Here is a 26,825-nt window from a genome sequence, read left to right as displayed (position 1 = left end):
ACAGGGTACTCCCCTCACACGCAGGAAAGGAGGAGGACCCAGAACAATGCTGTGCAAGGGTTTATAAAGACTTTTGAAATTCCCATTCTGTAGATCAAGACCACCCCCAGAAACATTATGCATACATCACAGAAGGGGTGTAACCTAAGACCACCCCTCAGATACATCCCACCTACATCACAGAAATTTAAATGTTGTTTTTCTCTTGTCCTTGTTTATCTTCTGTCTGGCAGGTTACTTGATTGGATTTCCTGGGGAGCCTGGCCATTCTTTTGTAGTGGTAAAATACTTATTTCCTGGGCCAGGTCACAGGCTCACACCTTGTATCTTAAATGTATCCTTAAGACAGGATTTGTGAGGAAAGAGACAATGGGGGGACTTTTCCATTTTGACCATGCAGAGAAACATTTGCTCAGTTTAGGAATCAAAATGGTTCCAGGTTGGCTTTCCTGTGCTGATCTGTGTACATGTGGTTATGAACGTTGCCATATATCTAAAACCCTAAAATTCCTATCACACTAGTTCTAAAACAAAAAAATTATGGTGTCTGCTCTAAGGATACTGTAGTTCCCAGTCATTCTGCCTTCATTTGTGAGTGCCTGCTCTTGTGGTTTGCTGCCCCCTGCAGGAGAGAGCTAAGCCAGCAAAACTATACAATTTGCGGGAATTATGAGCAAAGTGACAATCAGCTTCATGGTTTTTCCCACATGATTAGCAATATATCTCCAGGTAGAATGTTATGCAAAAGCTATCATGATGTGGACTTTTTTTTTTTTTAACTGGGTTTTATAAACAATAATGTTATGCAAACAAGTATACCAAGTTTTCTCATGCCATTTGTATACAGTCATACCTCGTGTTACGTTTGCTTCATGATATGTTTTTTCAGGTTGCGTCCTGCGGCGACCCGGAAGTACCGGAAAGGGTAACTTCCGGGTTTCGCCGCTCGCGCATGCACAGGCGTGCAAAACGACGTCATGTGCAGAAGTGGCAAATTGCAACCTGCATGTGCACAGACGCACCACTGCAGGTTGCGTTCTATTCATGTTGCGAACGGGCCTCTGGAACGGATCCTGTTCACAACCAGAGGTACCACTGTATCACAAAAATAGCATAATAAATGTGGAAAAGAATCTACAACATATGTTTCATTATTAGTGGTCCATGTACAGGTTCTTGGTTCATGAATTGGTTTAAACCAGTGGTGGCGAACCTTGGCCCTCCAGCTGTTTTGGGACTGCAATTCCCATCATCCCTGACCACTGGTCCTGTTAGCTAGAGACGATGGAAGTTGTAGTCCCAAAACAGCTGGAGGGGCAAGTTTGGCCATCACTGGTTTAAACAATTAAGAAGGAAGGAAGAAAGAAAGAAAGAAAGAAAGAAAGAAAGAAAGAAGGGAGGGGGGGAATGGTGAGTGGCGTGGGGTGGGGTGGGGTGGTTATGCTTCTATTCTTCTACTTAGTGGCGGGGTCAGCGTTACTTATATGGGCTCTCTTACTCTTCACTTGTATTTCCTTGGTGGTGAGAGAGGGTGGACTTTAAACAATATATAGAAAAATTGTCCAGGCCTAATTCTCTTATCTCCCCGCAGATAGAAACTACACACATCGGTAGGAGAGCATCGAGTAAAAATCTATACAGTGGTACCTCGGGTTACATATGCTTCAGGTTACAGACTCTTCTAATCCAGAAATAGTGCTTCAGGTTAAGAACTTTGCTTCAGGATGAGAACAGAATTTGTGCTCCGTGGCACGGCGGCAGCAGGAGGCCCCATTAGCTAAAGTGGTGCTTTAGGTTAAGAACAGTTTCAGGTTAAGAACGGACCTCCAGAACGAATTAAGTACTTAACCCATGGTACTACTTTACTGATTTTTATTTTTATTTACTACATTTATATCCTACCTTTCCTGGGGAACTATACATTTATATCCTACCTTTTTCCGGGGAACTATTTTCTGCTTCTTTTTAACATTGAGTATTTTTCCAAATGTGCAGCCTTAAGCAGTAAGGCTGCTTAAGTGTAGTCAGTGCATTGTCTCATGGCCCTGCATGTGAGTTGGGTAAGGTGGAGGAGAAGTGGGAAAGTGATGAATGTGGCCAGAACTAGAAGCAAAAGTGCTTTTAGCACATTGCCTGCTCCTGGCCTATTGCCACCTGAGGCATCTTTATCAACTTGCCTTTACAAGCATGTCACTCCCTGCTGGGATATTCATGGTAACTACTCAATAGAAGTTATATTGGCCCTACTCTATAGATATGTCGAACTAGGGTATAGGGACGCGGGTGGCGCTATGGTCCAAACCACTGAGCCTCTTGGGCTTGCTGATCAGAAGGTTGGCGGTTCAGATTCCCGCAACGGGGTGAGCTCCTGTTGCTGTGTCCCAGCTCCTGCCAACCTAGCAGTCTGAAAGCACACCAAGAAGTGCAAGTAGGTACTCCTCCGGCGGGAAGGTAAATAGCAATTCCTTTTGCTGTTCTGGTTTCGGTGTTCCGTTGCACCAGAAGCGGCTTAGTCATGCTGGCCACATGACCTGGAAAAACTGTCTGCAGACAAACGCCAGCTCCCTTGACCTGTAAAGCGAGATGAGTGTCGTTCGCGACTGGATTTAACTGTCAGGGGTCCTTTACCTTTACATTTTTAACTAGGGTATATAAATTTCAGTGTGTCTGCTGTCAAGAAAACTTAGTTGAGTGAAATCTAATGTTTTTAATTTTTTTTAGAAGTCTTAAAAAAGTCTTTAAAATTATTAATGCTCTGGTTGCCACCTGGGGCTCCTTCAGAAGGAGCAGGATATAAATTGAATAAATAATAATAAATACAGTGGTGCCCCGCAAGACGAATGCCTCGCAAGACGGAAAACCCGCAAGACGAAAGGGTTTTCCGTTTGCGAGTTGCTTCGCAAAACGAATTTCCCTATGGGCTTGCTTCGCAAGAAGAAAGCCCATAGGGAAATTCGAGTTGCTTCGCAAGACGAATTTCCCTATGGGCTTGCTTCGCAAGAAGAAAGCCCATAGGGAAATCTCCGGGGACCTCTTTTAAATGCTGGTGGTGGGGAGCAAAGCCTTCCCCCCCCCTCCGGCCTTCAGAAGAGGTCCAGGAAGGCCGGCGGGGGCCGAAAGGCTTTGCTCCCCACCGCCAGCATTTTAAAAGCGGTCCGGGATAGCAGGGAAGCGCTTCCCGCTATCCCGGACGGCTTTTGAAGGCAGGCGGGGGGGGGCAAAGACTTTCGCCCCCCGCCGGCCTTCAGAAGAAGTTCTGGACCTCTTCTGAAGGCCGGCGGGGGGCAAAAGTCTTTGCTCCCCCCTGCCTGCCTTCCCGGCAGGGGAAGGGCTGCATTTCTCCGCTTTCCCGGAAGGAACGCGCTGCGTTTCTCCGCTTTCCCGGACGGCTTTTGAAGGCAGGCGGGGGGGAGCAAAGACTTTCGCCCCCCGCCGGCCTTCAGAAGAGGTCCTGGACCTCTTCTGAAGGCTGGCGGGGGGCGAAAGTCTTTGCTCCCCCCCGCCTGCCTTCCCGGGGGCTTTAAAATCGCCCTGGGACAGCGGAGAAGTCCGCTGTCCGGGGCGATCTTAAAATGCTGGCGGGCGGCAGTGCTGCCGCCCGCCAGCATTTTAAAAAACCCCTGGACAGCGGAGGACTTCTCCGCTGTCCGGGGCGATCTTAAAATGGTGGCGGGCGGCAGCGCTGCCACCCGCCAGCATTTTAAAAAACCCCGGGACAGCGGAGAAGTCCTCTGCTGTCCCGGGGTTTTTTTAAATGCTGGGGGTGGGAAGAAAAGCCCTTGTCCCCCCCCCCAGCCTTCAGAAGAGGTCGGGGGACAGACTGTCCCTGGACCTGGTCTGAAGGCGGTTTCCATAGGAACGCATTGATTGATTTTCAATGCATTCCTATGGGAAACCGTGCTTCGCAAGACGAAAAACTCGCAAGACGAAAAAATTTGCGGAACGAATTAATTTCGTCTTGCGAGGCACCACTGTACATAATGTGTGCTTGGGGCCTGAGATATTTGTACCCATTTTACATAGCTGGCTGCGGTGCCTGATAAATTTCAAGTTTCACATAATTGGTTTCTGTTTTTGTTTTGTAAAGGACATGGGCGGTGGAGGAACAGACTCTAAAAGAGCCATTATCAATCTGATACGATCTTGTGTACATTAAACATCGTCATATAAGCTAAGTAAGAAAGAATAAGGTAGACAGGTTGTTTAGTTTGATGGTTCATTTTTTGTTTCATCCTCACCTCTGCATCAGTGCAAATGTAAATCAGTGTGTGTTATTCCGTGGGGCCTCTTAAACTTGACGCAGCAGCACCCTGGCCCTCAGCATGCCCTCATCTGGCCAAAGGACTGCCTGCCTGAGGTGAAACTCAAAACCCAACGTCCGCTGTACTAAATCTAGCTGTTTCTTTATTAGGCCACGCCAACTGATCATAACCTATAATTTGGAGGTGGGAGGACTGATAAGAAGGAAAACAGGAGAATACTACACTAGTGACATGTTGTGAAGGAGTGGTTGGCTCCTGCTTGGTTGCGTAGGGCGTGTGGGGGGAGTACATAGCTTCCCCCAGAATTCAGGAAGTTTCCTTATCCTGAGTCGGACCACTGACAGTCTAGCCTAGTGGCTGGCAATGGCTCTCTGGAGTTTCAGACAGGGACCCGCCGGGGCCTTCCGCCTGGAAGCAGATGCTCCACCACTGAGCTATGGCCCTTCACTTAAAGAGAAAATAAAATTCCAGCCCTCTTGCTTCTGTATTGGTTGATGCTGCCATATGCTGAGCCAGGGCATTTGTTCCATCTAGCTCAGCATAGTCTACACCAGCCTTTCTCAACCTGTGGGTCCCCAGATGTTGTTGAACTACAACTCCCATCACCCCTAGCTAGCAAGGCCAGAGCTCAGGGATGATAGGAGTTGTAGTCCAACAACAGCTGGGGACCCACACCATGGGTAGGCAAACTAGGGCCCAGGGGCAGGATCCGGCCCAATCGCCTTCTAAATCCAGCCCACGGACAGTCCGGGAACCAGCGTGTTTTTACATGAGTAGAATGTGTCCCTTTATTTAAAATTTATTTGTGGGGCATAGGAGTTCGTTCATTCACGCCCCCCCCCCAGTATAGTCTGCCCCCCCCATAAGGTCTGAGGGACAGTGGACTGGCCCCCTGCTGAAAACGTTTGCTGACTCCTGGTCTACATGGACGAGCAGCAGCTCTCCAGAGCTTAAGGCAAGGCATTTCCACAGCCCTACCTCAAGAGTTCTTTAAATTGGACATGGGACCTTTTGCTTGCAATGCCTTTCTACTGAGCGCACAGTCCGACCACCTTTGCGCGGGAATAGCCTGATCTTCACCTCGCCTCGTGAGCTCAGCGTGCGTATAGTAATCCCGCATCCCTATGCCAGCAAGTACAGTATCTCACATACAAGGCAAATGCGGAAGTCGCTTATGCAGCCTATTTTTGAACATGCTTCTATCCCTGTCCACTTCAATTGCTTTTCTGCAGGAAGTATGTAAGGAGCTTGTTTCCCTCCAAGGTAAAAGGTAAAGGTAAAGGATGATTAAGTCCAGTCAAAGGCGACTATGGGGTTGCGGCGCTCATCTGGCTTTCAGGATGAGGGAGCCAGTGTTTGTCCACAGACAGCTTTCCGGGTCATGTGGCCAGCATGACTAAACCACTTCTGGCGCAACGGAACACCGAAACCAGAGCAGGGGCACGGTTACCCCATTCAGGACCAGGGAGTCCTCCACACCAGCCCACCCTCTGTCCCCCCAAAACAGTACTTATGTCTTGTCAGGATTCAACCTCAATCTGTTAGCTGCCATAAATCCACCAACTGCCTCCAGACACTCACACAGGACCTTCACCACCTTCACTGGTTCTGATTTAAAGGAGAGGTAGAGCTGGGTATCATCCGCATACTGATGAACACCCAGCCCAAATCCCCTGATGATCTCTCCCAGCTCCTTCATGTAGATGTTAAAAAGCATGGGGGAGAGGACGAAACCTTAGGCACCCCACACAATGAGAGCCCAGGGGCCTGAACACTTATTCCCCAACACCATGTTCTGGACACAGCCCAGGAGGAAGGAGCGGAACCACTGCAAAACACTGCTCCCTGCCCCTGTAGATGGTCCAGAAGGATGTTATGGTTGATGGTATCAAAACCCGCTGAGAGATCCAGCGGAATGAGGAAACAGCTTTCACCCTTGTCCCTAGCCCGCTGGAGATCATCGACCAGCGTGACCAGTCTTATCTGGATCAAGCTTCAGTTTGTTGGCTCTCTTCCAGTCCATTACCATTTAACTTTTAAGATGGCAAATTTAGGATGATCTTGGCATTCATGTGAGAGGAGGCAGTTCTCTGGGGAAACTGACCTTCCAGCTGTTGTCAGACTACAACTCCCAGCATCTTAGGAATGCTGGCAGGGGCTGATGGGAGTTGGAGTTGGGGCTGATTTTCTACCCCTGGTGTACATCATTTTGACAGAAAAGGAAGCTGTACTATGAACATTTTAAGTCATTTTCAGGCTTATTAAAAGGACAGAATGAATAGCTACCTGAGCTTTCCTTCTGGGGCCAATTATTCAACACCACCTTCTTCATGGAGTTTGTTCACCATAATTTCTCAGTCCCACTACAAATCTCAGTATCAGGCAAGATAAGAACAGACCCCCAGAACAAATTAAGTACTTAACCCGAGGTACCACTGTATTACAATAAAAAGCATACAAAAATCTGCAAATCGTGCCCTGTAAAACAAGAAAAACTTGGGTAGCAAAACAGCTTGGACCTGTTTACTCATGAGATTTCCTTACCCCACCTGTGCCTACTCGCTTTGTACAGTGGGATTGGTGCTGCTACAGGTGCCAAACAACACCCGTCTTTCAATCGCTTAGTGTGGCAATGCCAACACTATGGAACTCCTGGCCTATTGAATTCAAGCAGGAGCCTTCACTCTACTCCTTTTCGTGCTTGCCAAGCCTACCCGGATGCTTAGAAAGTAGAAGTAATTTTAATCTGTTTTAGTATTTTCACTTCTGTATACTTTTTAAGGTTTGGTTGTGTTTTTTTCTTGATTTTACTTTTTTCTGTAAATGACATTGAGGGTTTTTTTTTCGTACAATCAAGTGGTGTATAAATCTTATGAAATAAATATGTAATAAATTAAACACATCCTGCAAAAATCTTCATAACTCTTCCAAAGTGCCTTAGAGGGAAGATAAAAGTTTTGTCTTCGGTCAGGGTCTCCTCTCTGATGCTTCTCTTGATCATAGCTGTCAACATTTCCCTTTTTAAAAGTGAGATTCCCTTATTCCGAATAGGATTCCTCGCAAGAAAAGGGAAAAGTTGACAGCTATGCTCTTGATTTCCTCTTCCCTCCTCCCAGTCATAAGATTACTTATCTGCCTTTTAAAATGTGCCCTCATTTTGAGCACACCAGCAGCTTTGCTAATAGCCACTGGGTTCGTATCTTTTTGCTGAGTCCCCAGCTCCTTTCTCTTTGACTGCTCTGTGGCCTGAGTTCATTGATGGCCATGTTGGCAATGTGCCAGCTTCCCTCACTGCCCTTACAGTTTTCTTGGTGGAGGCAGGAAGAGCCTGTGCTTTTTCTGTTTCTTGGTAGTGGTTTTTTTAATGTGCTTTGAGTTAACTGGTACTTTACGCCCCTAGACATGTGATTGAGCTGTTGAGGGAGAGGCACATGTGTCATAAGCTACAGGAAGGTCATTATCTTGTTTGTTGGGGGGGGGGGGTAAACACTGACCACGTGCATGGAACTACTGGTGCGTTCAGAGGATCAAGGAAGGCAGATTCCTCTCTCAAGAGGGATAGGGTGCGGATTCTCCAGCGGACCTGCCGCCTGTGGCAGAATTCAGACATGAAAAGGCAGAGGACCAGCTGGAAAGCAGGCGTTAAGAAAAGAGGTTCTTGTGCTCCTGTCCCCTGCTTACTTGCAGCCACTGGAGTGCGCAGTGAGAATCTGGAACCATGCACAGGGGCATCACAATTCGAGGTTTATTTTTGGAATGAATGGGGCAGAGAGGAGATTGTTAGCATTGACCTAGAGTGGTTGATTTCTTGTTTTCCATAACAGAAGGCTGAAAAACAGGTCTTGCGTTCAGGCACCAGCCTGGTTGCAATAGCCAACAAGGAATTGTGTGCAGGCGAGTGAGTGGGCTGGTGGAGGAAATATGGGGTGCTCTGATTCCCTTCCACGCCCAGCATAGAAAGCTGATGGGCTGTAGCTCAGTGGGTAGACCATGTGCTTTGCTTGTAGTAGGTTCCCAAGTCCAGTCCTTGGGATCATTAGGTAGGTCTGGGAACAACCTAGGGAGCATCTGCCGGGCAGCGTAGACAGCTCTGAGGTAAATGAACCCTGTGGTCTCTGTACAAGTCAGTTCCCTCTGTTCCCATGGAATAAGGAGTAGTGTTTCCCCTTCCTCCTCAGCCAGCCAGTCAACTGTCTTTGCAGGCTAGTAACTGCTGTGTGGTTATTTACAAGGCTGACCAAAAGGGGGGAAGCAATTAACCACTGCCTCATATGCCTTCTAGGATGCCATTCGGACTCTGAATACGCTCCAGACGAACGCCAGCTACCTGGAACAAGTGAAACGGGAACGAGGAGACCCCCAGGCGCAGCTGGAAGCCATGAAAGGTTTTTTGGAACGAAGTGGATTGAAGGTGAGGAGGTTGGGAAGCTTTTGGGAGGCCCCTGGCCATGATGTGATGCAGTCTTGATTTTTCTGGGGTTACTGATGGGATGGGGGAGAGGGAGAGCTGTCTATTAGCAGCCATTGCTGCCTGCACTGATGAGGTGGGGCTGCGGGCGAGTACCTGAACAACTAAACTGAAAGGTTCATTCACTTTTTCTCCGGCAGGTCGAAGACCTGGATCAACTGAACATCATTCACGTCACTGGGACGAAGGGCAAGGTGAAAGGGGTTGCAGGGGGGAAGCAATACCTGGAATAGCTCCAAAGGCCTTGACACATGGGGGAAATGTGGGGCAGTTTGCTGTGGGGAATTGAGAGTGCTCAGTTCCAGAGTGTTTGAATGACGTATGGCTTGGCGATGTATCAGTATTGTCCAAAACCAGCATGAAGTCCACCTCGTGGTAATGGTTTCGTAGTATTTGATGTGGTGATATATCATGACTCACAATGCGTGCATGTGCTATGCAAAAATCACGATGTGGGAAAAACCGTGAGTTTGGTCATTGCTCCTCTCCTGATTCCTGCTGCCCCTCAACTCTCCTCTGCCTCCTGCAGCGAATCACAAGAGCAGGTGCTGAAGAAAGCAGGCTACCTGGGAACTTTCCTCATGAGCTTCTTGTTTTAAGTGCAGGCGCCAGGCTGGTAGGCGGCTGAGGGAGACGCAGTCCGAGCCAGCTCCAGGCTTCTTGCTGGGAGTCCCTTTTCCCTTCCTTCCTCTTTCTTTGGGCTGTCTCTGCCTGCCCACAAGACCCTGACACCCAAGCCATACTGGGGTCCTCACAAGAGCAGGAAGCCCTTTCGGCCTCACTTCCCCAGACCCCCCCCCAAGTTGTTGCCCAGCCCTGCCATTTGAACTGCTGCTGCCCTCAGCTGGGGCTCTCTTGGAAGCTGCTGCTAGTCCCGTGGAAAAATAAACTGGGTTATTTACTTCTGAGTTAAAGAAAATAAAAATAAACCTTGCCCTCTTTTTAAGCTTCTTTAACAACAACAACAACAACAACAACAACAACAACAACAACTGTTGTTGTTATTATTATAATAATATTTGTACCCCACTCATCTGAATGAGTTGCCTCAGCCCCTCTGGGTGGCTTCCAAGAAATATAAATGCATAATCAAACATTAAAAAGTTCCCCTATACAGGACTGCCTTCAAATGTCTTGACATATGACCTCCTAGGGAGGTCGCCATTACCGAGAACACCCTCTGCCTAGTTCCCTGTAACCTCACTTCTCACAGAGAAGGTTCTCAGAGCTATATCCAGTGTCCAGGCTAAACAACAGGGGTGGAAATGCTCCTTCAAGTATACTGGGTTGAGGCCATTTAGGGCTTTACAGGTCAACACCAACACTTGTTGTGCTGAGATACGTACTGGGAGCCAGTGCAGATCATCTGGAACCCATGTTATATGGTCCCAGCGGCTGCTCCCAGTCACCAGTGTAGCTGCCACATTCTGGATTAGTTATAGTTTCCAAGTCATCTTCAAAGTTAGCTCCACATAGAGCATGTTGTGGTAGTCCAAGTGGGAGATAACCAGAACACGTACCACTCTGGCAAGACACTGCACAGGAAGATAGGGTTGCAGCTGGTGTACCAAATGGAACATGTAGACAACTGCCCTGGATACAAAATTGACCTGCATCTTCATGGACAGTTGTGCATCTAAAAAGACCCTCAGATTGTGTACCTGGTCCTTCAGAGGCACAGTTACTCCATTCAAGACCAGGGCATTTCCCACACGGGCCCTCCTCCGTCCCCCAATACTTCTGTCTTGTCGGGATTCCACCTCATTATATTGACTGCCATCCATCGCCCAATTGTCTCCAGATACCCACACAGGATGTTCACTGCCTTCACTGGTTCTGATTTATATGAGAGGTAATAATAATAATAATAGTAATAATAATAATAATACTACAGTGGTGCCTCGCAAGACGAAAAGAATCCGTTCCGCGATTCTCTTCGTCTAGCGGTTTTTTCGTCTTGCGAAGCAAGCCCATTGACAGCTTAGCGGATTAGCGCTATTAGCGGTCTAGCGGCTTTTAGCAATCAGCTGAGAGGCGGCTTATCAGCGGATCAGCTGTTAAGCGGCTTAGCGCTTAGGAAAAGGGCGAAAAAAGCGAAAAAAACCCATGGGAACTCATAAGATTTTTTCGTCTTGCGAAGCAACCCCATAGAGAAATTTGTTTAGCGAAGCGCCTCCAAAATGGAAAACCCTTTCGTCTAGCGGGTTTTCCGTCTTGCGAGGTGTTCGTCTTGCGGGGCACCACTGTAATAATAATAATAATAATTTTTATTTATACCCCGCCCTCCCCAGCCGAGGCCGGGCTCAGGGCGGCTAACAAGCAATAATAAAAGCAAGTTGAATGAATACAACTTAAAAACAAGATTAAAATACAACAATTAAAATATTGAAACATTAAAATATTAAAATGCAGCCTCATCACAGGAGGAGAAAGGAAAAAGAAAAAAGAAAGAGGGGGAGGGAATCAAATTGGCTCCAACTCTGTCTTACAGGCCCTGCGGAAAAAAATCAGATCCTGCAGGGCCCTGGTCTCATGAGGCAGATCGTTCCACCAGGCCGGAGCCAGTGTTGAAAAGGCCCTGGCTCTGGTTGAAGCTAATCTAACTTCCTTAGGGCCCTGGACCACTAGGGTGTTGCTATTTATGGACCTTGAGGCTCTCCATGGGGCATACCGGGAGAGGTGGTCCCGTAGGTACAAGGGTCCTAGGCCATGAAGGGCTTTAAAGGTCAAAACCAGCACCTTAAATCTGACCCTGTACTTCACCGGGAGCCAGTGCAGCTTGAAAAGCACTGGGTGAATATGCTCCCATGGCAGAGACCCCGTGAGGAGCCTCGCTGCTGCATTCTGCACCCGTTGGAGTTTCTGGGACAGCTTCAAGGGCAGCCCCGCGTAGAGCGAATTACAGTAGTCAAGCCTGGAGATGACCGTCGCATGGATCACTGTGGCCAAGTCGGGGCGGGAAAGGTAAGGGACCAACTGCTTGATGCGGCGAAGGTGGAAAAATGTCGCCTTAGCTGTTGCTGTAACCTGTGCCTCCATGGAAAGGGAGGCGTCAAGGATTACACCCAAACTCTTAACGGAAGGCAATGGCACTAATTGGGCCCCCGCAAGAGAAGGGAGTTGGTCCCTCATCCCCATGCCATCCCGACCCAGCCATAGGACCTATGTCTTCGAAGGATTTAGTTTCAATCGGCTGCCATGAAACCATCCAGCCACAGCTACCAAGCATCTGGTCAGTGTGTCCGCAGCCGAGTTGGTGTGGCCATCCATCAGCAGATAGAGCTGAGTGTCATCAGCATATTGGTGACAGCCCAGCCCCAACCCCCAGATTATCTCTGTCCACGGCTTCATATAAATACTAAGAAGCATGGAGGAGAGGACAGAGCCCTGTGGCACCCCACAAGTGAATGCCCAGGCGTCCAGACATTGACCCCCAACACCACTTTATGGACACAACCCAAGAGGAAGGAGTAGAACCACTGCATGACAGTGCCCTCAGCTCCCAACCTGCCTAGATGGTCCAGAAGGATGCCATGGTCATTGGTATCAAAGCCGCTGAGAGATCCAGCGGAACGAGGAAACAGCTTTCACCCTTGTCCGTAGCCCGCCGGAGATCATCGACCAGCATGACCAAGACGGTTTCCATCCTGTGATGGGGCCTGAATCCCGAATGGAAGGGATCCAAATGGTCCACACCCTCCAGACATACCTGGAGTTGTTCAGGGACCACACAATCATCTTGCCCAAGAATGAAAGATGGGATTGGGCAATAATTGGCTACAAACCACCTGAAAGAGTCTCCTAGTACTGTTTTCTGCAGATGCAGTAGAGGTGGTGAAGAAGGTCCTCTTCACCATCACTATCTCCACTTGGTAGGCTAGATATTGAGCTCTAACCTATGTTTGGTCCGATTTGGAATGTGTTTTTCTTCACTGGCCCTCTAGCCATCTCAATGATTGTTTCATTGCCTTCAGCTCCAGGGGAAACCACAGGGCCCTTCCAGGCTCCATGCAATCAGAGGACACTTCAGAGCCAGACAGTTTGCATTCCAGTGTGCCACCAGGGAATTAACTAAAAGGCAATCAGCATGGGATAATACATCCCCTACCACTCTCTGGGAGCCATTTGGGTCCATTAAGTAGCAGCGATGGACCATTTGAATTGGTCTCACCTCTCTGTGTAGGGGAAGGGTTGCGGAGAAGTCCAGTTGCACCAGGAAGTTCTCTGACCATGGCACTTCTTTTGTTCCACTGGAACTTAGTGTCAGATCACTCACGTCCACAGAGGTAAAAACACCTAATCTAAGGCATGTCCATGGCTATGAGTCAGGCCAAACTTATTCAGGGACATCCCCATGGAGGCCATGCTTTACACGAAGTCCTGAGAGTCCCCTTGTAAGGTTATGTCGGCATGGATGTTAAAATCCCCCAGGACAACCAAACTAGGCGTCTCCAGGAGAACATGTGTCATCACCCGAGGCAGCTCTGGCAGGGAATCCTTGGTGCAGCAAGGAGGTCGGTCCACAATAGGAATGCTCTACTGCTCCTATTGCCTAAGTTCTAGAACATGCACTCAGAAAACTGGGTCTTTATCCCTAATAGGACACCTGATGATAACTAATAACTTCCTAAAAATCACTGCCACCCCCCTTCCCACTCACATGCCCTGGGTTGCTGTGCATAAGAGAAACCTGGTAGACAAGCAGGAGCAAGAACATCTGCTATGTATAACCAAGTTTCTGTTATACATGCCAGGTCAACTCCTCCATCCATGTTCAAATTATGGATGGCATTGCACAGCAGCACCTTAAGGTCATGTGGGACACCCTGGTTGATACCTGCATCCTTCTGGTCAGGACCAGACCTGGAGGCAATGACTAAACCTGCCTCCATGGAGCAACTCCTCCTCCTGCCCCAGATCACTGAGATTGGGTATCCCAATGCATCCCCCCCCCCCCCGTGGAACCTGCCCCAGACATGTTGGCTAGGACCCACTCCTGGGACAGCCCTGTCCCTCTCCCCTTAAATAACTTTTATAATTTAACTAACATAAATAACTAAGCTAAAAATACAAATGCAAACTAACATATGAGCATTTCACAATTACCCCCACCCCAAGAAATACACCCCCAATTAAAACTCTACATTAAAACAATTAAAACAATTAAAAACAGCTTGAAATATTTCACAGCCAATGGCTCCTTCCTCCCTTCTCCCCTTCTGTGTTTGTGTCTCCCTCGTATCTATTAGGGAACATTTTCTCATCTTGCCTTTGATATCTATGCTACTAATTACTCCTACAGCTTTAATTTTTTTGAAAATGTTCTAATTTAAAAATTACCTGTACTATAAAATAACAGCCATAGCAATATGTTAAAGGGAAGTTAAATTTTGTAAGTTTTAGACCCCTAAGTAGTAGCAGTTGCCAGAGGATTACCCAGTTTGCCTCTACAGAGTTCCATCCTTATTTCAGACATTGTTCTGTATCGGTATATCGCAATGTTTAGCTGTTGATATATCACGATCCTGAAACCAGACATCGCCCAGCCCTCGTGCAGCCCTTTTCATTTCTGGCCTCGGTGTATGTCAGATGCTCATTTCAGTCTGTCGATCTCCACGCCGTTTCAAGTAGCAGAACCTTCTCTGTTATCTAGGAGAGGGCATACAAGCCCTGCTTTTCCTGTAGGTACTTAATTCTGTTTCTAGTCCACCATTCTGTTCTCATTTTTTACATAGTGCTATGCTGTTTCATCCGCCCAAAAATCCTAACTGCACCTCTAGTGGTGGAGCCCCAGAATTGTACAAAAAGGTACAATGGAACTACTGTGCTTTATTGTGGTTCTTCTAAAGATGGTTTCTGAGAAACAAAGTTGTCCTTCAGCTGTGGGTTTTTAGGGGCTTCTGTTTTGTTACCTCAGGAGAGCCATCCCTTATCTCACTTTAACCGACACCTGTCTCTCATGTGGAAGGGGTTTGTGAAGATGGAACAATCCTTACTCCCTGGACAGAAGCAGCGGGAGGGGAGGGGGCTGCATGCATTTCACTCTGCTATTTTGCTGCAAGTGTATTGCGTCTCCTAAGGACGGACGGAGGGCTCTGGGACCCTGCAGCTTCCTTCCCAAAGCCAGGCGCCTTGCTTAGCCGCAGTGCGGGATTTGGAGTACTGGATGTTTCTCTGCACAGGGTGCTGACGTAATGTGGTATGAAATTGAGACGCTCCAGTTGGGGGCGCCAAATATTGGCCTCCACAGGCGCCATTTTATGAAGATTACAAAGGCCCTTCCATTTTGTTTGGCCTTGGGAGGACAGTGCAAGGGCTCTGGGATGCTGTCAGAGCCCTGACACCACCTTCCCAAAGCCGGAAGTGGTGTTGAGGTGCTGCAAAATTGAGAAGATCCACTTGGGGGCGCCAAATATTGGCCTCCACAGGCGCCATTTTATGGAAGATTACAAAGGCCCTTCCATTTTGTTTGGCCTTGGGAGGACAGTGCAAGGGCTCTGGGATGCTGTCAGAGCCCTGACACCACCTTCCCAAAGCCGGGGCGCCAAAGATTGGCCTCCACAGGACGCCATTTTATGGACGATTACAAAGGCCCTTCCATTTTGTTTGGCCTTGGGAGGACAGCGCAAGGGCTCTGGGATGCTGTCAGAGCCCTGACACCACCTTCCCAAAGCCGGGGCGCCAAATATTGGCCTCCACAGGACGCCATTTTATGGAAGATTACAAAGGCCCTTCCATTTTGTTTGGCCTTGGGAGGACAGCGCAAGGGCTCTGGGATGCTGTCAGAGCCCTGGCACCACCTTCCCAAAGCTGGGGAATCAAATATTGGCCTCCACAGGACGCCATTTTATGGAAGATTACAAAGGCCCTTCCATTTTGTTTGGCCTTGGGAGGACCGCGCAAGGGCTCTGGGATGTTACCAGAGCCCTGGCACCGCCTCCCTCAAGCTGAAGGTGGTGCTGAGATGCCGCAAAATTGAGAAGATGCATAGCTGTGAGGATCCACTTGGAGGCGCCAAATATTGGTCTCACAGGGTCAATTTTATGGAAAATTACAAAATCCCTTTTGTCTGGTTTTGGGAAGGCGTCACAAGGGCTCTGGGATGCTGCCAGAGCCCTAGAGCCGCCTTCACAGAGCCAGGCGGATTCGGCACTTTGGAACTTTTCCTATACAGGGGCTGTACAGGAAAGCTTTTATGAAAGACTATTTTGTCTGTGTCTCCCTCGTGTCTATGCCCCCCCTCGGTATGTTTCCCATTTTCTTCCCCTTACGCTGAATTCTCAGTTCTCCCGTAGCCCTTCTGCTTTCTCACACATTTGTTCCCAAACCCTATGCTGCTTTATGTGCTTCCCCCACTTCCCTTCTCTTCCCTCCCAACCACCCCCACTAGCGATTACACAGGGTTGGGGGGGAGTGTTTTTTGTTTTTATTTTTCTTGTTTTTAGGTTGTTGTTTTTCCATGAATAGCTTCCCTTCATATTACAAAGCAAGCCTTTATTAAAAAGCAGGTTACCTCCTTGTTATAGAGTTCCATTCTTATTTCAGACATCGTGATATGTTAGTATATAACGATGTTTAGCTGGTTATATATTGCAATGTTGAAAACCAAACATCGCCCAGCCTTAGTCTGAAGAGCTGACTCAGTCTGGCTTTTCTGTGTGATTGGATGCAGATCTGGATTTATTCATTGGTGTGTATATATACAACGGGTAGCTAATGTGACACCACTGGACACTGCTAAAATACAACTCACCTCAGTCCCAACCAGCATGTCTAACCATCAACATCTGGAAGACACCATGTTGACTATCTCTGATATACATGGACACAAAACATGCTCTTCTAATCCAGACACTGTTTTTTAAGAAATGCCGTTCTTAAGCAAAACATTCTAAACATTTTTAGTGCTTCTAGTTTTTCCAGTTGTGTTTATGGTTAGGGTGCCAAAAGGGCAGGATATAATATTGTTGCTATGTATTGTATTTCTTGCCAGCCCTTCACCAGAATCACATTTTATTATTATTATTATTATTATTATTATTATTATTATTATTATTATTTCCTGGGCTACTCATTGTTTGGTCCCGGGCAAAATCTTTATCTCTCTCAGTTCTCCAACTGTAAAATGGGAATAATATCCTTTTTCTTGTGAAGGCAGAACAAAAGGAAGAGTTCATGAATGGAAAAGCACCAGATATGTCCCAGAAAGGTGGGGTGGTTGGAAAACATCTAGATGGTGGTTGATTTGCAGGCTTTAACCTGGCCAGATGGTTCACAGTATTCTCACTCCCCCACCCTCCCACCCACAGTGTAAGTTAATGAGCAATTCTAAATGAACCCCCATTTGAATGAGCAGCTATGTATATGTATTACTTGGGCTCCTGTATCAAATCACCTGAGTTGTCTTGGGTAGCAATTTTGTCCAGATTCCCCTTGCCAGACAGATGTGTCCCTGCGCAGATTTCTTTTTTAACCAGCAGCGTGTGGGTAGAACTTGAGCCTGCCTTCCTACTAGAAGAAGGGACACCCTCCCTTCTTGCCTTTGTCCACTAAGTAATTTCTTTCCCGCTTCTCCCCCACCTCAGGGCTCAGCATGTGCCTTCACAGAACGTATTCTTCGCAACTATGGCTTAAAGACTGGTTTCTACAGGTAGGTGCTGCTGAGTTGAGGGCTGGGCTGGCTAGGCCTCTCTTGGTTCACATTCCCACCATACATTAAAAGCACTACGATACCAGTTTTAAACAGCCATTGCTTCCACCCCACAAAAAAGAATGCAGGGGACTGTAATTTGTCAAGGGTGATGTGAATTGTTAGGAGGTCTCTATTCCCCCTCAAAGCTGCAATTCCAAGGAATCCCTGGGAAGAGGGGTTGACCATTAAACTACTCTGGGAATCATAGTTTTGTTAATTCTGTCAATTATGTGACACAGGTCAATTCTGTGTCCAGGGCAGCTGTTTATCAGCTCCATCTGGTACGCAGGCTGAGACCCTATCTGCCCGTGGACTGTTTCACCAGAGTGGTGCATGCTCTGGTTATCTCTCACTTGGACTACTGCAATGCGCTCTATGTGGGACTACCTTTGAAAGTGACTCGGAAACTACAATTAATCCAGAATGCGGCAGCTAGACTGGTGACTGGGAGCGGCCGCTGAGACCACATAACACTGGTCTTGAAAGACCTACATTGGTTCCCAGTACATTTCCCAGCACAATTAAAAGTGTTGGTGCTGACCTTTAAAGCCCTAAATGGCCTCGGTCCAGTATACCTGAAGGCGCGTCTCCACCTCCATCTTTCTGCCTGTACACTGAGGTCCAGCGCCGAGGTCCTTCTGGCGGTTCCCTCACTGCAAGAAGCAAAGCTACAGGGAACCAGGCAGAGCGCCTTCTTGGTAGTGGCGCCCGCCCTGTGGAATGCCCTCCCACCAGATGTCAAAGAGAAAAAAATTACCAAACTTTTAGAAGACATCTAAAGGCAGCCCTGTTTAGGGAAGCTTTTAATGTTTACTAGGTTATGGTATTTTAGTGTTTTGTTGGAAGCCGCCCAGAGTGGCTAGGGGACCCAGCCAGATGGGTGGGGTATAAATAATAAATTATTGCAGTGGTGCCTCGCAAGACGAAATTAATCCGTTCCGTGAGTCTCTTCGTCTAGCGGTTTTTTCGTCTTGCGAAGCAAGCCCATTGACAGCTTAGCGGATTAGCGCTATTAGTGGTTTAGCGGCTTTTAGCAGCTTATCAGCTTAGCGGATCAGCTGATAAGCGGCTTAGTGGCTTAGAAAAAGGGGGGGGGGGAGGAAAAAAAACCCGCAGGAACTCGCAAGACATTTTCGTCTTGCAAAGCAAGCCCATAGGGAAATTCGTTTTGCAAAGCGCCTCCAAAACGGAAAACCCATTCGTCTAGCGGGTTTTCCGTCTTGCGAGGCATTCGTCTTGCGGGGCACCACTGTATTAATATAAGGGAGCAGGTGGGACAACATGTGTAGTGGCCATGCTGAGACTGGGATGAGATAGGACAGTGTTTCCCAACCTTGGGCCTCCAGCTGTTTTTGGACTACAACTCCCATCATCCCTAGCTAGCAAGACCAGTGGACAGGGATGATGGGAATTGTAGTTCAAAAACAGCTGGAGGCCCAAGGTTGGGAAACACTGAGATAGGACAGCGCCAAGCGGGGCGGAGGGGAGCTTTGGGGGTGGCTGCAGATACAGATGTGCATCCTTTCACACCCGTTGCCAACTTGTTGCTGCTTTGCATCCTGGCGTGCGACAGCACTGCTGCAGCGACGAGGGTGCCCAAGCGCGTGCCTCAGCTGCCCTTCACAAGTGTTTGTAGGAGAGACAATGCAGCAGGGCATTCAGTGATATCTGGGCTCTACTTGGTGGATTCGCACAGAGTCTAGGGCTTAATCCTCTCTGTGTGTTTTTCTCCAAAGTTCTCCACATCTGGTTCAAGTACGCGAGAGGATCCGGATTAATGGGCAGCCCATCAGCAAGGAGCTGTTCAGCAAGTACTTCTGGCAGGTGTATAATCGGTTGGAGGAGAGCAAGGTGGGTGCGGCAGAACCTGTTCGCCACCAGTGTTGCAGTGTGAGGGGCTCCTTTCACTCCCTGATGGCCAGCAATGGCCTTTTCCCAGAATCTCCCATCCCATTACCAGATTGCCAAGTCGGTTGTCATTCTCCGGCTGCTGATCATGCATAGTCTTTGTGGGCCTGTTTTGGGTTGGTTTCAAGAGAGTGTTGGGGGTTTCCTGTGGTACTGCTGCAAATCTTGGGGGTTCCCCAGGTCTGCTGATCCACTTTGTCTTGTGCATGGATGGTGGTGTTTAGGCTACACTCATCAACGGCATGAACGTTAGAAATAGAAGGAATGATAAGGCAAAATGATTGTTTTCCATTAGTAGATTTCTGCCTAGAATTGTGATTTTGTGGGTTCAGAGCTGTCACTTTTGCCATTTTGTATATATTTTTAAAATTATCTTGGTTTATTTAAAACATTTCTCAGCCATTCCTCTTTTTAAAAAATCAAATAAAAGTATTCAAAAGTTAGCAAAACGTTGCTATAAAGTATTTCTGGAACTGTGTTGCATAAAGTTGGAGTGAGAAAATAGTTCACATAATTCTGATGTGTGGTTGTTTTTGCTGTAAAAGCATTTAAATAAAATAGAAACTTTTGTTGTATGCTTTGATAGATTTGTGGTTGGTGGTTTTATATTGACATAGCTGTATGAAAATAAAAGACTGCTGTCTGGGAAAAAATTTTTAATTCTAGCTTTGCTGTTGGACTAAGCACAACAGTTTGAAAATCTCCTGCACTATGGAGTCCAGAGTGCACATCTCAAGGAAACCCAGTTTGGCTGATTAATGGTGAACAAAGAGAGGCTTTGTTTTGGGGTATAGATTGCTCATTGGTGAATTGCAGTCCTCCTAACCCGCAGCTTGCTTTCTCCGAAGGTTTCTGAACACCCAGCCATGCCTGCCTACTTCCGTTTCCTCACCATCATGGCTTTCCATGTCTTCTTGCAGGAAAAGGTACTCCTTGCAGACTCATTCATTAACGTTGACCAGAGTGAGGCTAGGCTTAGATTTTGGGTCTAAGCCACATTGACACCATACATTTAAAGTACTATGACTCTGCTTTGAACAGCCGTGGCTTCCCCCAAGGAATTATGGGAGCTGTAGTCCGTTTAAGGTGAGAATTGTTAGGAAGCCTCTGTTCCTCTCACAGAGCTGCAGTTGCCTGAGTGGTTTAAAAAATCAGTCCTTCTTCACAGGGAACTCTAGGAATTGTAGCTCCCATAATTCTTTGGTGGAAGCCATGTTTAAAGTAGTATCATAGTGCTTTAAATGCATGGTGTATGGATACATTCCAGTTATGGCATATTGGCCTTTAAGGTGCTGGGCCGGACATGGAGGAAGTGGTCGTGCTTTTGGTAGGCATGCAGAAGACGCCAGGTTAGTTTTCAGGTTGGGCTGAGAGAGAACCCTGCCAGAAATCATGGAGAACTTTGCTGCCACTCAGTGTAGACAATACTGAAATAGGTGGGACCAATAGTCTGACTTGGTATAAGGCAGCTTCCTATGTTCCTAAGGAGCTTGGTGGCATTGCTCGCATGGCCCTTTAAAGAAGAGGAGATCAGACATATTAGTGCAGGCTTCCTCAACCTTGGCCCCTCCAGATGTTTTTGGCCTACAACTCCCATGATCCCTAGCTAGTAGGACCAGTGGTCAGGGATGATGGGAATTGTAGTCTCAAAACATCTGGAGGGCTGAGGTTGAGAAAGCCTGGATTAGTGGAAGATAAGACGCCTGTCAATGGCTCCTAGTCATGGTAAATGGGATTTACAGCAAAATATTGCCATTCCTCCCTGTTCCTCTCAGAAGAGTAATTCTGCTTAGGGATTGCACAGCCTGGAACAGGAGCCTTGTTTTTATGTTTTGTCACCACAAAAGAGGGCATAGATGCATACATATTAGTACATGCAAATATTATATGAGTCAGTGCAATTTTAGAGATAATGGCTGTAATTTCGATGGAAAGCTCACCTTAGTGTGGAAGACTGTGAATGTGTGATTGGTTGCCTACTCTGCTGTCCAGGTGCTAACTATAGATGAACAACTTCAAGGCCCCATCCTGTTCTGCCTTTGTTATCAGATTTGACTGGACAACCTTCCAACAGACGACAGTTTCAAATAGAGGACTGTCCTCTGTAGAGAAGGACCTGTGGCCACCCTCCTTATAGTGTTGTTCAGGTCTATCCAGTTTTCAGAGCGAGAGAGGGATAAAGGATGCCTCGCCCCTTGAGATTCCATGCTGCACTTTATGGTGCAGGGGTAACCAATATGTCACCCTCCAGAAGTTGCTGGAGACCAACTCTCACTAGTCCCGGAACGTGTCTTTAAGGCCAACCTTCCCCCAGCTTGGAGGATTTCCATAACTCTTGAACCCCCATCAGCTCCAGCCAGCATGACCCAGTGGTCAGAGACAATGGAAGCTGTAGCCCAACTTCCCCTGGAGTGTGCCTGCTCCGTGTACGTACTTTGCTGATACGCACCTTTCTTCTTCTCAGGTAGACCTAGCAGTCATGGAAGTTGGCATTGGTGGTGCATATGACTGCACCAATATTATCAGGTAGGGCATGTGTGCGTGGTTCGAAATGGCCGTCATCTGCTTGTTGGGAAATGCTTGGAATGTCATCTCATAAAAAAAGAACATTAAGCAGTTTCTTGCTTCCCTAATGAGTGGGCATAGTTCACCAAACAATTTCCCACTGGTGTGCACGCTCCATTTCTTAATTTATATTATTACTATTACTTATTTCCTTTCCCACCTTTTCTCCATGGGGCTAATGATGAATGCACATGGCCCTCCCACTCCACATTATATCCTTATAACTACCCGGTGAGGAGGGTTAAGCAGAGAGGCCATTCCTGCCTCAGGTCCACCCAACTGAGGTTCATGACTGAGTGGAGATACGGCCCCAGGTCTCTCAGTTTCCCCCCCCACTGCATCACACTGGCTTTCAGCATGTCAGCAAGTAGTTGTTATATATAATTGCTTACAGTCTTAAGAGACAAGGTACAAAAGGCAAAACAAATGTGAAGGAAGAGAAAGACAGGCAAGTTCAGTCACCAGAGTGTGACAAGATTACGTAACTTAAGTTGGAGAATGACTGCTGATGCTGGCAGTTTTGGGAAGGGAGGAACCAAATTGGACAGTCGGTCCCATGCTAGCTGGTACACCTTTCTTCTGGTGCAACTGAGAGAAATGCAGGCAGTTCTAGAGCCGGGTTGCCTGCCCCACATAGCACAATAGCACCAACTTGCAGGAATTGTGGGCTAGCTTGCAGCAGTCCTATTCTCATTGTATGGGCCTATCATTGTGCAAGCTACCTCAGCAAGGCATGGCGAGTAAAGGGGAGGTGGAGCACTGACCTCTGCGTTTGCTCGAAAGAGGTGTGTGTGTGCGCGCGCACTTGGACCCCATTGCCATTCACTGAGACTTGTGGTTTGGATACAGTAGAGTCCCCAAGCCCAAGGAGAGGGGATGCCTTTCTCACACCTTCTCTTCCTTGTAGGAAACCGGTTGTGTGTGGGGTTTCCTCTCTGGGTATCGACCACACCAGCATCTTGGGTGACACCATTGAGAAGATTGCCTGGCAGAAGGGAGGCATCTTCAAGGTAAGGCCTTAATGTCCTTAGGTGAGACGTCTTTATTACGCCAGGTGAAACATGGGCAGGAAATGGATGGGGGGGGGGTCTGCTGCTGTGGGGTTGCTTTTATTTAGTGGGCCTATTTTTCCGTACAAGATTATTGGTTAGCTATTCCTTGTTTCAATGTTGGAGTGTTCTATCGGAATGAGAATTGAGTGGATGGAGGGATGTAGTGATTGTAAGGAGAGTGGTTGTATATGTGGGGTTGCGTGTTTATATTCATTTTGTGTAGTGTGAAAGGTTTTTTGTAATTTGGATTCATGCATATTTTGTAATTTTTTTTAAAATTATAAACTGTACTTACGCTGCTTTGTTTGCACATATGTCCATTTCCCTTTTTCTTATCCTTTGAATCCTATGGAAATATTGTGTTTTTAATATTCGGTTGGGAGCCGTCCAGAGTGGCTGGGGAAACTCAGCCAGATGGGCGGGGTAATAATAATAATAATAATAATAATAATAATAATAATAATGGTGATGTATCTATCGTCTGAGGGGATGCAGGTGGCGCTGTGGGTAAAACCTCAGTGCCTAGGACTTGCTGATCGTAAGGTCGGCGGTTCGAATCCCCGCGGTGGGGTGAGCTCCCGCCGTTCGGTCCCAGCTCCTGCCCACCTAGCAGTTCGAAAGCACCCCTAAGTCCAAGTAGATAAATAGGGACCGCTTACCTAGCGGGAAGGTAAACGCCGTTTCCGTGTGCGACGCTGGTGCTGGTGCTGGCTCGCCAGTGCAGCTTCGTCACGCTGGCCATGTGACCCGGAAGTGTCCTCAGACAGTGCCGGCTCCCGGCCTTTAGAACGAGATGAGCGCGCAAGCCATAGAGTCGGTCACGACTGGCCCGTATGGGCAGGGGTACCTTTACCTTTATCTATCGTCTGTCTATTGCCATTTCATCTATCTATCGATCTATCGATCTATCAGTCTATCAATCTATCTATCTTTCTATCCACACACACACATAAACTGATGTTTCACATTTGAACTTTCTAATTGTTTGAGGCCACTTTCACACCATTCACACCTCTTGAGTCTGAACCTTTGAATGCTTCCCTGGCCACTCACCTCCACTGAACCTGCTTTGCCCTCGGAGTGTTTTCCCCTGGCTGGAATATATCCCTAAACCCTCATAATTCCTTTTGCTTATGTGGATAGATGGAGGCTAGAGAGGGCTCTGCAAGTGTGTGCAGAAGCTAGCCTGTTGTGCACCCCTGGCACGTGGCCCTCGGGAGGGTTGTCCAGAAGGAAAGGTGGCCCTTGAGCTGAAAAATGTTTCCTATCCCTGATGTAACAGAACCTGGCTTCCCACACACCCCAGCAGCCCACACAGAATGTATGTCGGCACCCCCTGCTCAGCTTTGGCGCACTGTGCAACTTGGTGGAATATGGTCAGGCTGCATTTGGGAGCAGAAACTGTGTGTGTCCCCTTTTCTAGTGCTCTGAAGCTGCTCCTTTATTCTTTCTCGGCTTGCTTTTCAGCCTGGAGTGCCGGCCTTCACTGTTCCTCAGCCAGAGCGGCCCTTAGATGTCCTGAGAGAGAGAGCTGAGAAGAGTTTGGTAAGAAGTCCCACAAAACACACCCTTATGTCCTTAGCCTCCTTCTCAGAACATGAGTCCCTCCTGGGGTGTGAAAAGGGGGTAGGATATGGAAACCTAGTTCCATGAAGAAATGCCCAAGGGAGTGGACACCTTTAGCTTGGAGAAGAGAAAACAGAGGTAAACATGGAGGTGAGCCCTCTTCCTGCGCAGCTGCCTTCAGCAGCCCTGGTGTCCTCCAGATGTTTTGGACCACATCCTGCACCAGCACCAGCCAGCTTTAGCCCAAAACAACAAGGGCACCAGGTTAGTGAAGGCAGCTGTACATGAAGGTCTGCCATGTTTGGAATAGGGAAAAGTCTTGTCTCTGGTATCACCCAGGGAAGGATAGGTAGATTTCAGGTGAACATCTAGAAGCTTAATGACAACAACACCAGTTCAGCAATGGGACAGTGCATGTTTGCAGCAGGGGCAAAGTGATGTTAGGGTTAAAAACCACTGGTTCATGTTGGGTGTTATCCACGTGGGCAGTCCAGTTTCCTACGTGACTGGTTGGGACGGCTGGCGAGGAGTGGATAACCGGAGCGTAGAAGCCTTTGTCTTCTGCAGCCCTGTTTAGGGAAGCTTTTAATGTTGAATAGACTATTGTATTTTAATATTCTGTTGGAAGCCGCCCAGAGTGGCTGGGAAAGCCCAGCCAGATGGGTGGGGTGTAAATAATAAATCATTATTATTAAATTATTATGCAGTGCCAGCTGTACCTGTGCCCTGACCTGGATGCCTTCGAAGAGGATGGGAAGCCTCTTCCACTGGGATTGGCGGGTGACCACCAGCGCTCCAACGCTGCCTTGGCCCTCCAGCTCTCTCACATGTGGCTTGGACAGCAGGGGTATCTGGGTGAGTGGAAGGAGTCATTTTTCACTTTTCGGGGTGGGGCGGGGTTGTGCCCCTCAGAACAACTTCCAATACATAACTGGGACGCTCAGGTATAAGATGGAGTAGCCGTGAGAATATGTCATGCTACAATGTTGGAAAGGTATACAACTCCACTGTCGTGTCTGAATTGACTCTGTACATAGCAGCAAAGCAAGGGTGGGGATCCACAGGCCTGGGAGCAGAATGTGGCCCTCCAGGCCTTTTGTCTGGCCCTCAGCACTCTTTCTGGGACACATCCCATCCCCAGCTACATGTCTTGCAAGCCCTACCTTGCAGCCTCTTTGAAAGATTACTCTTGCCATGCTGGAATGTGTTCTTGGACTCTGATAATGTCTCTCGCTTGCCTGCATGGAAGATAGAGAATTATTATTATTATTATTATTATTATTATTATTATTATTATTACCCCAGCCACTCTGGGCAGCTTCCAACAGAACACTAAAATACAATAACATTAATAAACATTAAAAGCTTCCCTAAAAAGGGCTGCCTTCAGATGTCTTCTAAAGGTCTGATAGTTGTTTTTCTCTTTGACATCTGGTGAGAGGGCGTTCCACAGGGAAGGTGCCACTACCGTGAAGGCCCTCTGCCTGGTTCCCTGTAACTTGGCTTCTCGTAGCGAGGGAACCGCCAGAAGGCCCTTGGCGCTGGACCTCAGTGTCCGGGCAGAATGATGGGGGTGGAGACGCTCCTTCAGGTATACTGGACCGAGGCCTGTGCTAAGTCTTTGTAGAAACCATCATGTTGTGTTGTTCTTGCTTGTAAAAGCAGTTGGTGGCTCTTGTTGCATTAGTCAATGGGCCAGAGAGTCCTTTACTTTGACTTGCTCCTACAGTGGTGAGGGTAGCTGATGGGTCTCAAGCCCTCAGTGAGTTAGGGACTTTTCTATCACCTGCATGCCAAGACAGGCCCTAGCAGATTGAGCGGATGGGTAGGTCCAACGGTCAAGAAGGCGGTTTCTGTACATGCTGCAGAGAGAAGTGAGATGGGGCTCATCAGCCTGGGAAGGTAGCCCATATAGGAAGAGGAAATCTCTGACCCTAAACTTCCACAGCCTTGCGGGACATCTTCAGGAGAAGAAAAGGCTAAGGAGTAAACCCTACACAAATTCAGAGTAGAGTCCATAAGATGGTTGGATGGCACCTTGTACACCTCCTTTTGGCAACACTCTGCAGCCAAGTGGGGGCCATATGATTTCCTTTCCTTTGGACCATATCAGCAAGGCCGATGGGGGAGCCTTGTCGTCTGGGCATCCGAGGACCTCCATACACACTGCCCAGGCTTGCTCCTCCTACAGTCCCTGGGGGCAATTGGAGCTGAGTGTTTTTTTCAGACAGGGAGGGGGCAAGTGAGCTTCTCCTTTTGGAGTGGTGGCCATTGGTTGGTCTTATTCTTCCTGGGAGCGAAGGGCACGTAGC

General features: G+C 47.9%; 1 protein-coding gene across 1 annotated transcript in view; it reads left to right on the top strand.

The window, feature by feature from the left end:
- The window catches only part of FPGS (folylpolyglutamate synthase), a 44,249-nt gene that overhangs the window by 3,242 nt on the left and 14,182 nt on the right, over positions 1–26,825 (top strand). Inside the window, 9 exon segments of the mRNA XM_081847605.1 lie at positions 8,545–8,673; positions 8,871–8,924; positions 17,316–17,380; positions 19,159–19,273; positions 20,179–20,256; positions 21,795–21,856; positions 22,803–22,905; positions 24,415–24,492; positions 25,221–25,368. Of these exon segments, the coding sequence (XP_081703731.1) occupies positions 8,545–8,673; positions 8,871–8,924; positions 17,316–17,380; positions 19,159–19,273; positions 20,179–20,256; positions 21,795–21,856; positions 22,803–22,905; positions 24,415–24,492; positions 25,221–25,368 (832 nt within the window).

Source organism: Podarcis erhardii (genome assembly GCF_964252035.2).
Source record: "Podarcis erhardii genome assembly, chromosome: Z".
Classification (NCBI taxonomy): domain Eukaryota; kingdom Metazoa; phylum Chordata; class Lepidosauria; order Squamata; family Lacertidae; genus Podarcis; species Podarcis erhardii.
The sequence above is the reverse complement of the archived record's forward strand: the minus strand, read 5'-3'. Positions and strand labels throughout refer to the sequence as shown.